The 18,246-nt window shown below is 50.7% G+C and overlaps 2 protein-coding genes across 2 annotated transcripts in view; both read right to left on the reverse strand.

Moving 5' to 3' along the window:
- Window positions 1–18,246, reverse strand: part of uros (uroporphyrinogen III synthase) — an 82,599-nt gene that overhangs the window by 46,987 nt on the left and 17,366 nt on the right. The gene's annotated exons all lie outside the window — the stretch shown is intronic.
- The window catches only part of LOC135247368 (disintegrin and metalloproteinase domain-containing protein 12), an 83,768-nt gene that overhangs the window by 6,545 nt on the left and 58,977 nt on the right, over window positions 1–18,246 (reverse strand). The window contains exons 12-21 of the mRNA XM_064320727.1: window positions 10,769–10,946; window positions 8,506–8,595; window positions 7,900–8,095; window positions 7,275–7,383; window positions 6,082–6,280; window positions 5,010–5,087; window positions 3,175–3,283; window positions 2,605–2,740; window positions 2,326–2,434; window positions 856–1,074 (exon numbers count right to left, since the gene is read on the reverse strand). Of these exons, the coding sequence (XP_064176797.1) occupies window positions 856–1,074; window positions 2,326–2,434; window positions 2,605–2,740; window positions 3,175–3,283; window positions 5,010–5,087; window positions 6,082–6,280; window positions 7,275–7,383; window positions 7,900–8,095; window positions 8,506–8,595; window positions 10,769–10,946 (1,423 nt within the window). The remainder of the gene's footprint in view (window positions 1–855; window positions 1,075–2,325; window positions 2,435–2,604; window positions 2,741–3,174; window positions 3,284–5,009; window positions 5,088–6,081; window positions 6,281–7,274; window positions 7,384–7,899; window positions 8,096–8,505; window positions 8,596–10,768; window positions 10,947–18,246) is intronic.

The raw sequence follows: 18,246 nt of genomic DNA on the forward strand, positions 1-18,246 counted from the left end.
GCCGGCTCGCACCTGCGCGGCTTTCAGACCCCGCGTCCGCCCGCTGAGCCTTTTAAAAGCGCGCGGTCGACGCAATCTCTACCTTTCACTCCCGAACACCCCCGCGGTCGACTGGAGCACAATCGGAACCGTGCCGCGAAATAGCCGCGGGGGCGGGGCGAGCGGGGACGGTTACCGGGTCTCGCCCGGGAGAGCCGGCGACTCCTCGCCTGCGGAGGTCTCCCTCAGCTGTGGCGATAACTCTGTCTGATACTGGACCTTCCCACAGCACCTTTTAACCACGGAATTATGCCTCCATAAAAGGAAACGCTTCGGTGCCATTTGAATGAGCCTCTCTTTATCCCACGTTCTGCCCACTCTCCCTCATTCTCTTTTTTCCTTCTGCAAAACCCTCTTATATTTGGAATAAATGTATTCACTCTGTGCTATGCTCCAGAATACAAAAACTCCCCAAAATAACCTCATTCTCTTTATTCCAAGCTGTCCTTCAACATACAGTGCAGCACATAAGTATTTGGACAGTGACACACTTTTTGTAGTTTTGGCTCTGCACTCCAGCACGTTGGATTTGAAATGAAACGATGAAGATAAGGTTAAAGTGCAGACTGTCAGCTTTAATTTGAGGGAATTCACTGTACGTCCATATCGGGGCGATAATCTGAATACAGAATAACTGAATATTCTAAAGCTCAAATGACCAAAACTAATGGCTTCTAAATGCTTCAAAATGCAAGATGCAATAAAAGTCCCATAAAATGTAAATTGAAGTGGAAACACCCAAACTGAAACTGGAGCACCCACTAACCCCCCCTGCTGGAATAGGTAATGCGGTCTGGCTCTTTTGGGTACACTCACCGCGTCCATCCTGAAGGAGCTGTGGCGGGCCGGGTTACGCAGAGGCGCTCCTCTGGGACGGGGGGGTCCGTGGGAGGGCGTGCCCCGGTGCGAGGGCGGGGCGGGGGGCAGGGGGATGGGGTGGCTGATGTGGACGGGCGGGCACTGGGGCAGTCGGCGCAGGCCCTGGGGGTGGAAGCTGTGCGGTGGGGGGAGGGGGGAGGCCCCCGCGTGAGCCGGCTGCGAACAGACGAGAAAAAACGCAGCGCTGTCAGAACCGGGCAAGAGACGCCCGGTCGGGCTACCCATTTACCACTCCCCTCACCTCCAAACCCCCCATCTCACGCCCTATAAAAGGAAGAAGCCAAACTTGCTTCAAGACATGTAAAAAAGAGGACTGAATAGGTGCTCCACAGCCGGGACAGTCAAACTACAGAAAAACTCACTTCATTCCCCATGCTCCCCATCTCACCCCCCCCCCGCCCCCCAACTGACACTCACAGTTCCCCCTGAATCCTTCCTGAAATTCAGAGGGGGTCCGTGAGGGGTGTGCTGTATGTATCTATGAGACCTGTAGCAATAGACACATCCACACACTAGCAGAGACCTCGTGTGCCTGCTGTCCACTGCACTGGACTCTAGATGTGACAGAACCACTGACTGACTCTCTACAGTGTTCTCCCCACCAAGTATGTAGATCTCATTTCAACTCTGTAGGCACAACAAACAAGGAAACTTTATTATTTTTTTAAGGGGGACACTAGCATTACCACCCAATACAACATGATGATACTAGGGGGGGCGGGGGGGCATTTGATGTTTTCCCAAACTTGGCGAGACAGTCCTGTACTCCCTGAGATCTACATCCATGCCCTCCCCCCAAACCTCACCCAAAAATCGAGACCCTGACTGATCTGTGCAGGAGGGCACGTGGCCTCATCTGCACTTGCTTATATAGAGCGGCCCAGCTCCTGTGACTGGCACTGCCCGCAGCACTCAGAAATCCGCACCTTGGGACCCCAAGTGCACCGCACACGCGGCTCAATACTCCACACTGAAGCTCGAGCGCTTCCTCCCCGCCCATGTTCTCGCACTCGACTCCATCACTTCCATCTCCTCTGATGCGCCCAGACCCATTTTGGATGACTTGCGCCGGATCCAGACCTCACTCGAGCGGAATTCGCATCCCGTCGGCAGATGACTGATTTGCCGCGCCGAGAAATTGGTTATCCAGCTCAGCCGGCATCTGGCCTCGGGAATAAACAGGTTTAGCAAACTGTGCCACAGCTGCCATGTTATTTTCCCCCTCTGTGTTAACAATGCGTGGATTGATTTCGCTGGATAAGAAAGTGAGGCGGTTCGCAAAGAAATAAGAGTGAGTCAGTGGGAAAGCATTTCCCCGACTGTGAGTTTATGGCACAGCGCCCTCCTGTGGTAAGGGTGTGTTGGAGCTGGCGCAGGTCACACAACAGGTCGCAGGACGAGACGCACCTTGCATATGCTGGTGCTCTGGGGCTGGTTTTGGGGCTGCCGGGGAGGGGACGTCCTGTTCCCAGACTGCGTTTGGGTCGGACTGGACGGCCCATTCGTGCCCACGGACCTGCAGTGGTGACGAGCGCACATTTTAACCCAGACACTCACTACATTGCACCACCCTGTTAGCCTAACGCAAGATTCCCACCGGTGTTGGTGGACACACGTATTGCTTGTGGACGTATTGCTTGTTTCACATTGCTCGTGGCCCGAAACTCAAGAACGCGGCTCCAGGACCTTAATTTCTCGATGGCGGTCTTCTTGTTGGCGAAGAGCAGGCGGACGAGAGCCTTCCTCTTCAGGCAGACGATGAGGCCGGCAACTATGACCCCCAGCAGCACGACCAGGACGCCCACCGTCACGCTGCGGCCGTCTGTGGACACCACACACCCAAACGAGCGTCCGTGTTAGTGCATACCTCCACACACCTCACACAGTCACACAGAACAGACATTCTCAAGCACTCAATTTAATTCAGCAACACGTTCATAAACAGACCTGCCTGCACACATGCCTTAAAGTTTATTACATTACTGTGACAATAATTAAAAAATGATATCAGTCATAATAAGAATCTACCCAACAGCATTTGGGATGCTGATCCCTCACCTTTTAATATTAAACTTAACCTGACCTTTTATGATGAACGAGGGCAAAATTGATATTATTTTCAAACTGAAATGTTAATAAAATCTCCCTAGAGACGAGCATTAGGTTTTCTGCTTTGAGTTTGAGTCTGAGTTTGCTCCGTTTATTTCCTCTCCTAAACGAGTGGGGCGGGTGAAGTCCCCGTGGGACGGCACGTACCCGCCTGTCTCATGGGCCCGCTGTCCATGCTGCCCCCAAACCCGGCCTGGTCGCAGAAAGGGGGTCCCCAGTGCGCCTCACAGTGGCAGTTCTTCTTGTTGTTGCACACCTGTCAAAAACCGGGAGGGTCATTTCCAGCTCTTACCGTAGTGCTCCTCGCCCGTGCCCATGGATAAAGCACTTTGAGCTCCATTCGCTGGCTTCAGGGCTGTGTCTGGGATACAAGCGTGACAGGAGCACAAGTTCCCACGGAAACGCGTTTCTGTCCACTCCACTAACCGCGCAGTCCAGCTCTGCAAACGAGCGTGACGGATTTCACAGACCTTTGTGCGTTCAGGCACTTTTTTCCTTTTGTTTTAGGTATTTTTTTTTTCTTTAATTAGACGCAACCCCTGCCCGTCCCGGTGCTGTACAGGGGTGGAATCCAGCAGGGATTCTCCCAGAGGTAATGGAGCCCAGCTGTGGGATTCTCCGGCAAGGAAACATCTTGACTTAATCTGGAGGAGCAAGAAGTGCCAGCTCTCCCTCTCCTCCTCCTCTCCCTCTCCCTCTCTCTTTCTCCCTCTGGCTGCCAAACAGTTGAAACCGCGTGGCTCAGAGCGATCGCCCACGCCTCTCCGGCCCGGGCCCTGTTTTCTCTCGTCCGAAAAGCGTCTGATCCGACCCCCGGGGCCGGGATTTAGTCGGAACCGGGACCCGGCCCGCTTTAACACCGCCTCGGGGAGAGTCGCTGGGCTGACCTCATCTGGCGCCCGTCGCTATCCCCTCACTAACAAAATATCCCCCCGACGGGACGCCACCTATCCAGCCAAAGGCTATCGACGCTTCTCCCTTACACGCCCGGCGCTCCCCGCGAACTCGCGATCGGGAGGCGTCCGTCTTCAAAGGTGCGCTCTCTCTTATTTGTAGCGCTAAAGGAGCGAGATGCATAAAACATCAAACGTGCCCCCGCTGCTCTTGCTCCGTCTCGAAGCGGGGGGGGGGGGGGGGCGCCGGTGTGTGTTTTGGCAAAACGGGCTCGCTATTTTTTCGGATTCCGGCGCGGCGCGATCGCGGTCGGCCCCCGTCCGCGCCGGAAGATGATTGATGGCGCCGCGCGTGGGGGACGCAAATGATACCATTATGTCCTCATTGATCGAACCCTGTGGAGCAACAAGGATTGATTGCGAAGCGTCGTAACTGTTGCTGTGATTCAAACGTGCTGATGATGCCGGAGCGAACCCCAGAACAAGGGACGAGTGTGTCCTGCACCGTACCATAGACGGTATGACAACAGTGAGGGGGATCTCCTCTGGCCATAGAGAGAAAGAGGGTACGGTATTTTAAGTGGGCTGTTTATGTGAACTCTGTAACAATGTCTTTGCCTTTGAGTGGTATGCGTGGGAGAAACGCATCTAAAATAAAAATGGCAGTAAAAAAACAAATAATAGCTGCATCAAACACACTCGTCTCTGTTTTCTATTTGTATTTGTGGGAACAACGGAACAGCAACTATTGTTATGGACAGGATGAAGCCATGAAAGTGGTCATACATTTTTATTGCTTTTGAAAATGACTTGAAACTGTTACATGGAGGGAACTAGGGGAATCATGGGGTGAAAGTAAATGGTGCATTCAAATTAGGGGCGACAGTATGGCAACAGAGGACATACCCAGGGACACTGCCAAATGAGAGAGGAAGGAGCCAATATAAGAGCTTGAAAAGAAGCATTTTAACACTAAACACTGTAAACAAAGGGGCAGTGACCACTCCTCTGCCCTTGTGGCCAGTAACCCCCTCCCCCGTCTTCCCCCAGCTGAGCCCAGTTATTTGAGGACAGAGAAAAAGGACTCACCCCATGCCCGTTGCACCGCCTGGAGCACTCATGCACACCAAACATGCTGACATTCTGGCATCGGCGATTCAGGCACATCTAGGGGCAGACAGTTGGACAAATCAAAGATTCTGCATTTGTCATTGCCAAGGCAACTTTACAATGAAAGATCCATCACCAGAACTACTCCTGCTTCTGGGACTACCATAGATGCTGTACAATAACCAGATTGTCAACCCTTGCGTTCCTGCTGTTGTGTTTACGTCCTAAATTCAGGAGGTTCTGGTTGGTAACAGGAAGTTTCTGGTGATATTTTACATTACAGAATATCCATTGTCATTGCACTATGATCACAGTGCTTTGGTAAAGGTTCAGCTTCAATAGACAGAATATTCAGTGTTAAGAACACACAACTGAGAATCTGGTGATTCTAATAGAATCTGTGGGATTATTGAGAACAGACAGAATGGGACAGAGGGAATGGACCATGTTCACAGAGCTGCAGAAGACTTGTACTGGGATCAAACACATGGACCAGCTGGATAAAAGCATGTCATTAACTGCACACTGATGTCACTGCACTGATCTGTCTCACCACAGCTGAGGCACACTGTTTGGGCAAAACAATGAGAATTCTATAAACAAGCTGTCCCAAATGCAACATTCCCTCCTTGCTTGTTAACTCCTAATTATGCAATAAGAGCTTTGTCATTTTATGAGGACTGTACAATTCTGTGAAAGTGATTCAGCAAGTCTATGTTTTATTCCCCAAGGAATGCGTGATTCTATGAAGACTGTTTTATATGAGGATTGAGTATTTTTATGAGCCCTGAGTGATAAAATGAAGACTGCGATTCTGTGAGAGTTCATTTGATTCTACTAGGAGTGCACGATTCTATGGAGTCCATGTCTATGTGTGTTTCTATGAGGCATGTGTAATTCTACAGTGCGATTCTGTGATAACTGAGGGATTCTATGAGGAGAGTGTGATTTTATGGGCACAGTGTGATTCAGTGATGACAGTGTGATTCTATGAGGAGAGTGTGACTCTATGTGAAAAGTATATGTGACTCCGTGAGTATGCGATTCTCACCATGCCCTCTGCACACTTGGTACCGGTCAGTACCAGGCCCGGGTCGGGCATATCATCCCCCAGGTAAACGTGAGTCCCGCGACACAGAATCCTCCCCCCCTCCTGCAGGGGGATGTTTGTTTCTATGGAGACAGCATTCGTACCAATTACCGGCCGGTTGGCCCCTCCTTGACACTGAATTTTGCCACACTTAGCATCTCTGCAAAACACACACAACAGCGGCCAACGTCAGTTGAAGCGATCGGCTTTTCACTTATTACTGCAAGATGTCATAAACACGGCGTAATCCCTCAAAGGTCACCCCAGGCCGTACTCCAAAAAAACGAGCAGTTTACCTAAACATTCCCTCCAGCTAATCCAATGGGACCTCGAAAGTAATCTGAAGTTTTCTGGAAGTCCTAACATTTTAAATCGAGCTCGTGGGAAGTGTTTAGTTGGATGCATCAAACACCCATGAAGCCAACGGCCCATGCGAGGCAGATTTAGAAATACCCCGCAGGTCCTGCCAAACACGTTCACTGCGTTCAGCTTTCGTACTGTACTTTTCCAACTGCCTTTAAAGCAACACTCGGTTTTTTCGTCACCGCGCTACAGAATGCAACTGGCGGCCATTTTTGGACACCTTGGCTCTGTACTGTCAGGTTTTGTAAAGAACCGATGGACTGTCAACAGAGTAAAATAATGAGACATGTCTACGTCTGTCTGTGTCTAATTGCGGCGTTCTGATGAGATTTTCTCACGACTTGGCTCGTTAGCATTCTTTGCAAAGATTAGGGCCACTGAACAGCGTTATTATGGCGACCGAAGCCCGCTGTTGAAGAAGCCACTGTGTGATGTCTTTGTCACACGCTAACAGCCATTTCGCTGGAGTTGCTTCAAGCTTGGTGTAATTACAGTAATTACAATTAAGAGCTGGCCGATGGAAAGATTTAAAGCACGTGCGATACAAGGCCTGGGAATGTTTTTTGTTTGTTTTTTTTGGGAGTCGATGAATGATTTCATGAACAATCTTCAAAGCACACTATAATTTTATTTACTATATAAATACTACTATAGTGTGCTCTGAAGGTTGTTTTTTGGGGTCATCATTTCGTTTGAAGAACACCTGTCCCTTTCCTACACTTTTCGGTCAGACTTCTTATTCATTTACTGAAAGGGTGTGGGGGTGTTGACTGAGTATGTCTTGCTCTTGCCTTGTTTCACATTTGACGAATGAACCCTTGGAATCCTTTCCACAATTCCCATAGGGGTCACCCGCAGAATTGACCCTCTCGAAGCAGATCCCAGGGGCTGGCTTCGCTCCTGCAGAAGAGTGAGAATTTAGAATCCGAGAGGGACAGTGAGATGAGTATGAGAAAGAGAGAGACAGAGAGAGAGAGAGAGAGAGAGAGAGAGAGAGACAGAGACCTCACTCTAAGAATAATCTACCATCCCAGAAAAGTGCAAGTTCAGCAACTCCTCAGAGAACACCTGCTTATGCAGTCAGAGCTGACATGAAAGACAGACGGAAGCAATTAAGAAAGGAACAAAAACATGTGGCGACACTGCACTTCATGCTGTGCCAGATTCTGTCTGATATGACGCAACTCTGGAGTTCTACTACAACTATTCCAGAGCTCAGACCAGGGGTCGTCAATCCCGATCCTGGCCTGCCACAGAGGTTGCTTGTTAATCAGCAGCCAATGAAAACATGAGAAACCAGGTGCGGTAAGTGTACTGTGCAATCAACCACTTTGATTGGTCAATTAAGTACAGACCGAGTGAGGCCTATGGGACCTCTGATGATTTGGCTTACGGAGAAGGCGGCGCTGGACTCACCCTGCCCCCACAGCGTGATGCACTGCTGCTCGTGGGTCTGGCAGATGCCGTTGTAGCAGTACCCGTCCACGTTGTGGCAGGCGTGCCCGTCGTGCAGGTAGACGTTGGCGGGGCAGTGGGCGTTGGCGCCGGTGCAGAACTCGGGCAGGTCGCAGGAGTTGCTGGACTCCCGGCAGGGCGTGCCCGCGAGCTTCAGCTGCGCGGGGGCAAGAGAGGGTGAGGGGTGAGGGGAGGGGGGCGTGAGCGGCAGGCCGCGCGGAGCGGCCCCAGGTAGAGGAGGACCTGGCCGTGCTCCTGGCGTACCTCCCCCGGAGCGCTTGATAACGCGCGTGGACTCAGGCACGGAAGCCTCCGGTCCGCTCGCCGCGATGAAATAAAAATGTGATTTACGGCTCCGCGAGTCTCGGGGAAGGGCTCTGCTCCGGCTCGGGCTTTTAACAGGCAGGCGGTCTGTTCATGCAGCTCTATATCTCTGTTAGGGGCTCGCAGGAAGCAGAGTAATGTCTAGCCGGGAGTGGAGAACAGAGATGTAAGGGGGGATGTAGGGTGGAGTATGTGCTACGGGAGGGGGTTGGGGTGTGTGGAGGGGGGGGCGGGTCACGGTACCTTGCAGTCCTCGCAGCACTGGCCGTGCGCGCACACGGCGTCCCCCTTCAGCGTGCAGGTGGTCGCGTTGCAGCAGGGGTTCATGCATTCCTGCGGGAGCAGCGGCGCACGGAGATCAGCTAATGCGCACGACGCATGGCGTCACGGCCATCACCGCCTTGGCTCGGGTTGCGCCGAATTTCCCCTCCGGCACCCCCAGGTCAGGAAGAGCACTTCCTGAAGGCAGGACTCCAACCTCCTCCCCACCCTACTCCCCCCACCCAATGACTCGCCCCGACTGTGTGCCCCCCCCCCACCTCCCCACACAGCTCAGGAAACACGAGCCAACGTGCAGCATATACCCACTCCCTCTCAATGTAATGTATCCTCAGTTAGAGACACAGACCATATGCTTCACATTAAGCATTAGGCCCCTGTACTGTACTAATCAGTGATCTCCAGGCCATGAGTTAATCCTCACACAGAATTCTGGGTACTAGATGGAGGATGGGGGAGGGGCGAACAGGTCAAGACCAAGTTTTTCTACGAAAGGGTCCTGTGACATCATGGGCGGCCTAACAGGCAGAAAGGCCTACATACGCAGAGCTGTACACTGGCCATTCAGTTCCTTTGTAGTGGAAGGAGAGAAAGTCCTGAAGCTCATCCATTTAACAGCTGAAATGCTTTATGGCCCCTTTCCCATGCAGCGGGAAGCAGAGGAGTGACGCTGAAGAGGAGAACAAGAACCCCTCTATCCTAATGAGGTGTCGTGGCTTGACGAGGTGAAGCTCTTGGTACAGTTTATTGAACTCTCAAACATAAAATGCATTGTTCTTGAAGAGGGTGGCCTTTTCATGCCTGACCAAGCTAAGGGGCCGTTCTCACTCCACAGGCCCCCTCTGTGACATCACTCAGTCACATTACACCCCCTTTGTGATGTCACTCAGGCACAGCGCACAGTAAAACGTCCAGTGCTAATTGAACTCTAACAGTGCTAATTGAACTCTAACAGATAACACTTGGCCCCCATTGGGTTGAATTGAATTAACACTGGACATTTTACCGTGTGGTACCGCGTTCTCTACGGGTACCCAGAGCCAACAGCTCTTATGTTCCTTAGGGCTTAGCTCGCAATCATTTGTTAGGTCAAGTCGCAGCGGGTGTGCATCGCCGCGGGAATAAGAATGGCTCGGTCTCTTTTCATCTCCATTTCTATTTCTGTCAGCCCAATCAGCCGGCTGTCGGCTCCGTCTTGAAATGCAAAACGACGTGTAGCCATTAGCCGGAGACCGCGGCTTTTATTTAACGAGCACGCGCGGCAAATCAAACCTTCGTGCGGGAGGGGAACGTGTGTAGTCATTTCTGGGAGAACGTGTTCAATATCTGGTCCATGGACCGGAGCGCAATTAAGTGCCGACGCCGCCATTTTAAACTGCAATGCGCAGAATGGGTAATGCGCGATGACATAAGCAGGCTGTAATCTCGGTAATAACTTGGGTTGTTCGCTTTGGTCGCGAAACGAAAAGCCAAACAGATGTCATCGGAGACGTCGGGCTTTCCAGGATTGCGTCTGCAGCTGCCGGTACCTGCTTCCCAGATGGGACGTTGTTTTTCGGGGTCCTCTGGTGAACTGCAAATCTGCTGTTCGTTTTACTTTAAGGCACCACCAAAGCAAACCTCACCCTCATTCTGTTTTTTTTGTGTTTCGCTCGTCACAAAATTGGCCAGTAAAACTGAGCTAAGCGCTAATGACCCATGACCATCAACATCATAAGGACAGAGAATTCATCAAAGATTTAGAGGAGCTGTAAGAGGGACTTAAATGAACCCATTTTTCTCTCCTCCTTGAAAAAGACAAAAAAATTATGGACGCACATTGTAGAAGGTCTGGGGCTGTTAGCAATAACAGATATTTGACAGGCTGTACTGGATGATTGTGATGGCGATACCGCCGTGTTTTAAATTACAGAACAAATACAAACAGCAACTAGAGTTTCCACAATCACGGAAAAGATAAATGAGCACAGATGTAAACCGACGAAGGAAAAATGTAGCTCATTATATTCCCATAACAAAATATTTTAACTTGCTCGCTTCAGCATTAAGCAGAAAGCATTAGCTTAGAGTTCTACCGAGCCTCTGCACGGAAGTATCAGACTGCCATTGTACGCCTTGCTTGTGCATTGTGTTACAAGCTGTCCATCGCTGTTGATGAGTGTTTAAAATGGTTTGCGCCGCACTGAGCGCGTGCGGAAGTGAGGTGCCGGCCGGGGGCGGTCCTTACCTCCAGCTCGCCGCAGTCGCACTCCTCGCCCTCCTCCACGTACCCGTTCCCGCACTTCTGCCCCCCGTACAGCACCTTGACCTCGGGCATGTTGAACAGGCACATGCCCACGCCCTTCTCCAGACTGGCGGCCAGGTCCTTCTTACTGCAGCTGCTGAACACCGTAGGGAAGGGGTACCTGTAAAAGAGGGGACAGAGGGAAAGTATGGCAACCGTGAGCAGGAGCTACTGACTATCCCTGAGGTAACCTGCTCATCGCAACCACGGGCTCTGTAAAACAAAGGCACAATGAAGACCTGTGAGCGGAACAACCCCATCAGTGGGCGACCTCCTTTCGCACGCACAAGGTAAATTCAGTTGTCGGAAGGAAGACGGCTAGGAGGAATTTATTGTGCTGAAGCCGATAAAGGTCGGTCGCGCTGACAACCTCTCCTCTCCCTCTCTCTCTCAGAGTTACGAAGGCCGTAAATGAAAAGGAATGGTGATAGGAGATAGTATGTTCTCTCTGGAAAGGACAACGAGGGTGCACTTCTCCACGGGGGAAGCGAATCAGCCCTGAACTCAATCTGCCAGAGCTTTGTTACAGACATCAAGCTGCTTTCACTGAACACTCAACTTGGCTCGGATGACAGCACGTGCTGAATGAAAGTTTGTGTGTATGTGTGTGTGTGTGTGTGTGTGTCTTTATGTATGTATGTGTGAGCAAGTGTGTGTGTCTGTGTACATTTGTGTGTGTCTATGTATGCATGAGCAAGTGTGCGTGTGTGTGTGTATCTGTGTGTGTTTGTTTGTGTGTTGATGCATGTATGTGTGAGCAATTGTGAATGTGTGAGTGTGTGTTTGTGTGTTCCACAGACTGTGAAGGATTTGAGTGTTTTCAGGGTTTAGCATAAGGACCCCGTCCTCATAGCTCAGAGCGAACTGACCTCTTCACCGTGGGGGGTGGTCTTTGCGCGCATTCCAGTGGACGTTTCGACATGGCTTCCTGAGAGCTGACGTGACAGCTCCTTGGACGAGACTAGATAATTCCGTTTTCCAAGTACCCCCCTCCCCACCCCCTCCCTCGGGGACGCATCACATCTCAATAAAGCCATTACGGTGAGATGGCTGTGGTGACTTTGGTGGCCCTGCAAATCCCCCCACACAGTGGTAAATCATGTAACCATGGACACCTTGAATGGACAGTGGCTGAGAAGCTGTAAATTGGGGGAAGGATTCTGTCCTACAAAGCCTTCCCCTCGTCATTTCATTCATGAAGCCCCGCATGAATTTTAATGGTCTGTCGACATCAAACGTGCCTCTGAAGGGCTTTCAATTTAGCGAAACAAACAAACAAACTGACAAACAGGCCAGCGAGCAAACAACCGAGAAGCTCTGTTTAGTCTGCACGCATAAAAGCAATGAATATTTTCTTGTCTCAACAAAAGTTGCGGCGAATCTGCGGCGCTAGAGGTAAGGATATTGATTGGAATTCACGGGTCAGGGACTACGTGTCCCTTGTGTGAGAGCAGGGATGGAACTGCTGGAACTGCTCATGATTGACCAGGGGTTACTGGAAGTTTGTGTCGAGTTCTAAATTAACAAGGGCTGCTGGGAATGTGTCTTGTCGTGACTGAGCGAGTGACATCCCAGGGGCTGCTGGGAGTTCGTCACTAGTTGTGATTGAGCTGGAGATGTCCCAGTGACTGCTGGGAATTTGTCTCTAGTTCTGATTGAGCTGGAAATGTCCCAGTGACTGCTGGGAATTTGTCTCCAGTTGTGATTGAGCTGGAGGTGTCCCAGTGACTGCTGGGAGATTGTCTCTAGTTGTGATTGATCAGGGACTCATGGGAGTCTATCTGGGAGGTGTGGAGCCCTATTCCTTAATTCAGAGTGCCTTCATAGTGCTTCATAGTGGGACGTGAGGGGGAGGGGCTTCTCTGTCTATCCCTGCTACCCTTTAGCTCTTCTTGTTGTCATGCGGTACACTCAGGGGTCACCAGACTCCGTAGCCACAACTAATGCTGGCGTTCTTACCGCCAGACTTGCACAATGTTCCTCAATTTACAACACTTAAGTTCAGGTCATAATACAATTGAACCATTTCTGCCGCAGAGTTCAACTGTAAACAGAAGAGCGAAAGAAACTGGGAAATAGAGGAGAGGGCATTACCACTGATCAGGGGCTGAATGTGCAAAGGAATGGCCACAATGTCCCAGGTAATGTGCTAACATCAGCTGTCACAATGAATGACTCTTTTCACTTTTTCAACAGCTGGTTTCTGTCTTTACTTTTACTCTGTTACGCCAATACCAAAGATGTCTTGAATTATTCCACTAGAATTACCAGCACTCTCTCTCTCTCTCTCGCTATCTATCTCTCTCTGGCACACACACACACACACACACACACACACAGCCACACACAAGCGCTCGCATGCACTCAAACATTCACTCGTCTCCTCCACACAAACGCCTCGCTGTTTACATTTCAAATCCGATACCTCGATAAATGTGCAAAACCAGCTTTATCGTGTTTTGACGAATTACCTCATTGTCTTTGATTTCTTCGTACGTGCGCTGTTTAAATCAACCCAGGGCCGCTGAACCCCAGCAGAGACTATATTATCATTACTGCAACATCAATATTATTTTGCGAAAGGTTTCATGAGGTGTAAAGGGACCTTACGGGACCATATGGGTTGCGTTGCTCTGAAAGGTTGGGTCGCTCTGTAACTCAAAACGGGAGAGGGTGGTGACAGGTCACACCAAAGACCTCTTATTTCTCCCTCTGCGAGCACGCTGTGGTGGACGCCCGGATAGGCCGCCGTTGCAGTAAACTGGGAAACCACTTCCTTAAAGTCCAAAGTCGCCAGCTTTCACCAGGCTACCCGAACGCCTTCCGATTCTCCGCGTTTCCTCTCGCGAGCTCCCTTCACGTCCGAGCGAATCACATCACAGCGAGGGCCCCCGCAGACAACTCGGTTTGTTACTCGCGCGACGCGGAGCGAAGATAATTTGTTCATTTTGCAAAGCTCCGGTGACGTGTCGGTATGGTAGGTGGGAGACGGGAGGCACGCCTGCACCGCCACTCCTCCGCGTCACCAGCACTACAGCCTCTCCCTCATCGCCTCCTCTCTCATTCTCCAGACCCCACTTCTACACATGCAGACAAATTACATGCACACATGTACAGTAATGTAATGTCCCTGTCCCCCTCCCCCTCCCCCCCCCCCCACTCCATCTCAGCTAGAGCTCTCTGGCTGGCCCCACCTCAGAAGAGGGCTGGAGAGGAGAGAGGGAGAGAGGGAGGGAGGGAGGGAGGGGACGGGGTCTGGCTCTGAGAGAGTTGCAGGGGACGCCGCACCCACGCGAGGCTGGAGCGGCCGCTGCCAGCGCTGCGAGGGGCCTGCAGGAGGCCTAAAGATAAGGAGGTCCCAGCTCCACTGCCCCACGCAAGAGCTCCCAACCGCGAAGCACTGAGACAGAGAGAGAGAGAGAGAGAGAGAGAGAGAGAGAGAGAGAGGAGAGAGGGAGTGAGAGAGAGAGAGAGAGAGAGAGGAGGAGAGAGGGAGTGAGAGAGAGAGAGAGAGAGAGAGAGAGAGGAGGAGAGAGGGAGTTAGAGAGAGAGAGAGAGAGAGAGAGAGGAGAGAGAGAGAGAGAGAGACAGAGAGAGAGAGAGAGAGAGGGGGGAAGAGAGAAAGAGAGAGACAGAGAGAAAGCCAAGCACGTCTGAGTTCCCTACTCACCCCCCTCCCCCCCGCTGTGTTCCTTCACAATAACAACCACCATGCCAAGCCACCCGGCCAAAGGAGAGGACGCTGCCACCTTCACCACAGCGAAGAGCTGCCGTGCCAATCGTCGCCATCCAAGAAGGAAAAGATGTCTCCTCAGGGGGGCTCTCCTGTTTTTCAAGAGCCTCGAATCGCTGAAACTCGGCTTGCATGTTAGAGATAAGAACCGGAGCAGGGCTCAACCCAAGGCTTAGACTGCAGAATGCTCCCTTCGCACACACACGCACACACACAGACACACGCGCCGACACACCGCGGTGACTGTTACTGTAATTTAAGTCATGAGCCTGACAAGTTTCAAGAGATTAGGCGAGGACTTCTGCGCATTTAGTGGGATAATATTGGCTTAAGCCACGCAGCGCATTCTCCTCTCCTTTCCGAGGAGTTCAGATGAACTCATGACGGACAGGTGGCCGCCTGAAGATCTCAAAGCCGACTGAGCATTCGAGGCCAGGGTCACATCTGACGCAGCCTCAGGGCGTTAGCTGTTAGCTGCTGCAACAGCAGAGTGCCTGACGAACTGAACCAGGCCATGAAGTGGTGAGATCTCAGAGCCAATGGGATTAGAGGGATGCCCCTGCCAATGTCAGACACCAAACAAACAACAGCCAATGAGAGAATTCCGTTTACCGACGAGCTCCATTCCAAATGGGTGGTGGGAGGGCCGTGCCTGTTTGGATTTCAGGCCAACTTGTGCTCTTATTTAATTTGCCCACTCATTTAGTTGATTCAAAACTTTAGCCACATTTCTTGACAAGCACACGAATGTCTGCTCAAGACTGTTCTTGTGTCTTCATCCGAAATGCTTTGCCGTGATCTCATTTATGAGTGAACCCGCTTTTGTGTGTTCAGCTAATTAGTTCATTGAACCGGGGAACCGCAGGAAACAAAAACATGCATATTGTCCTTCCTCCAGAAAAGCCCACCCTTGCTGGAGTCAGTAGAACAACAAAAGAACATTCTATTCTTTATAGGGGTCATCTTATGCAACTTCAGGTTATATTTATTTTAATTTATCCTTAATCTATTCCAGGGGGGAAAAAACATTGAGACTGACATCAATGGGGAGCCAGTCTTCTGTGTTTGTCAGAGGTTTACAGGATTACTAAAGTTGTTTTCTGATATTGTAACCATTTATGCGAGATTTTCAACAGACTTATATACAGTATTCAAAAAATACATAGTGGGGCTAAAAAAACCAGCCCCCTTATGCTGATTTCAAATCTGGGGTTATAGAGGTAACATGCAAAGTGATTCCATTGAATGATGTTCTCAGCCCAAGAGGGGTTGCTGGCATGCAGATATTACAGAGAGCTTTCAGACTGATTTCCCTGTGGGCATCATTAAACAAATCCGGCTGGGGCAAGCCCATAAAAAAAAAAAAAAAAGAAAAAAACCATCCACAGACACAGGTCACATTCTGAGGTCTGCTGGCTTGTTTCTGAGCCTGAATCATATCCTCTGACATAGGACATGGAGGCGATTTGTGAACGGCTTTCCATGATGTCTGCCTTCCACCCAGACAAAAAGTGGCAAGAGACCTGATTAGTTCTCTTCAGGCTCATGTCCTGTGTGGGCCCTCAGTCTTTGAATCCAGAACATGGAATCGGTCTGACATACTTCCAAGAAAACACAAGAGCTGGGTTGCTATTTAAACTGCGACTCAGTTACAGAAAATGGGGGGGATGTCTGCTGTCAAGGGTGAACTAGGTTTATGCTCTGTGGAAAAAAAAAAGACAGGCAGGAGAGGGGGGCACCAGCCGGTTCAGGTTTGGGTGAATGCTAACAGGATGTGCCTAGTCTTCGAGCAGATGTGCAGCTGGCTGCCTGGCACGAGCCCAACCAGCCTGTCTATTACACGCTCCCCACATCGTAATAACGAGGAAGCGGCTGTCAGCAATCCCCCCACACCCCAACCCCACCCCACCGCACCCCCCACCACCCTCACCCCCCAACGCCGAATCCTCAGAGAAGCGCTCGAACGTCTCCGACCTCGGGGGCGGGGCTCTGGTACGCGTGACTGCTCTCGCCAGCAGAGTTAATCGCGCGCTAACGCCGCAGGCTCGGCGGCTATCGGCGAGCGGGCGGCGAGGAGAGCGTCCCGTCGACACCGCACGCTCGAGCTCAGGGCTGATTTGGGCGGCGGACACTCAGGTGGAGGAGAGAGAACGAGACAGAGAAACAGTGTGTGAGAGACAGAGGGGAGAGAGAGAGAGAAAGAGAGAAAGAGCCGCTCGGAGCCACTCGCGACTGGATCGCTCAGGAAATTCGAGATTAGATTTAAGTAGCTGACTCAGGCCCCGGCCTTGAACACGCATCTGGGCCAAGTCTACGTTCGGTCAGTCCTTTGAAAGCGAACGGGAACTGGTCTGGAAAAACAATACGGGGAACAAAGATAGGGAAGAAACAGGACCTGGGCATTGTGTTTACGGTTGGCTGGCGAGCGGTGGGCCTGCGGCCGCCGAGGAGGTTTGGGGCGGCCCTTCGTGCGGCTCCACGGCCCTTTAGATGTCGGAGCCCGACCCAGGAGACCCCCTAGGAGAGCGGGGGGAACTTTTCCATTTCTCAACTTTACATTAACCATCTCTACAGGAACAGCAGCATGATCTGCAGTTAGTTTTCCCTCAGAAAAGCCACTTTGGTAGACATGTGAACCAGTTCTGTCTGAGAGACAGTAGGGGTTTAGGGGCTAGGGCTCTGGATTTAGGACCTGAGCATTGGGTTTGAATGCTGGCTGGGATGGAGTTGTTATACTGAACCCTTGAGCTAAGGGCTTTACCTCAACTGTCCCCGTCGAAACCCCAGCTATGGGTTATAGACCAGTTAGACCCTGCAAGTGCTGAAAGCTGTCCTCGGTGAAGGTGCAGAGTTGTAGTAATATTGAGTATAAAATACATAAAACTAATGCATATAAATTCCATTGCCAGAAATAGCATGATACACTACATGGTCAAAAGTATGTGGACACCTGGCATCCAACATCTCATCCAAAATTATTGGCATTAATACGGATTTGGTCCACCCTTTGCTTCTATAACCGTGATGTTGGAAAATAGCTATAGGGATTTGCTTCCATTCAGCCAGAAGAGCATCCGTGAGGTAGGGCACTGATTGGGCAATAAGGCCTGGCTAGCAGTTGGCTCTCCAACTGATCCCAAAGGTGTTGGACAGGTTGAGGGCAGGGCTCTGTGCAGGCCAGTCAAGTTCTTCCTAACCAATCTTAACAAAACCATTTCTGCGTGCCTGGGGGCATTGTCATGCCGAAACAGGAAAGGGCCTTCTGGGCTTTCCAACTATGTTACCACATAGTTGGAAGCACAGAATCGCCTACTATGTCATTGCATTAAGATTTGCCTTCAATGGAACTAAGGGGCCTAGCCCAAACCATGAAAAACAGCCCCAAACCAAGGGGTGTCCAGATACTTTTGGTCATATAGTGTAAACTAGCACAATATGTTTTTACTTTACTGTTATTAGTTGTTGTTGTAATTATTAAGCTTTGAGTATCCTTGGAATTCAAATTGCCACACATGCTTGTTTATAAGAACAAGTTTTTAAAAATTGTACACAATTCCAGTACCACTTCATAATCTATTCTCAGTATAGTGTCGAGAGAAAATCTAAATATTGTTTTGTGGAGGTGACAAACCCTTGCCACTTTGTTCTGCATAGTAAAAGCCTCAGCTTGTTCTGGAAAGTGTTCAAG

Source organism: Anguilla rostrata, chromosome 2, assembly GCF_018555375.3.
Source record: "Anguilla rostrata isolate EN2019 chromosome 2, ASM1855537v3, whole genome shotgun sequence".
Taxonomy (NCBI): Eukaryota; Metazoa; Chordata; class Actinopteri; order Anguilliformes; family Anguillidae; genus Anguilla; species Anguilla rostrata.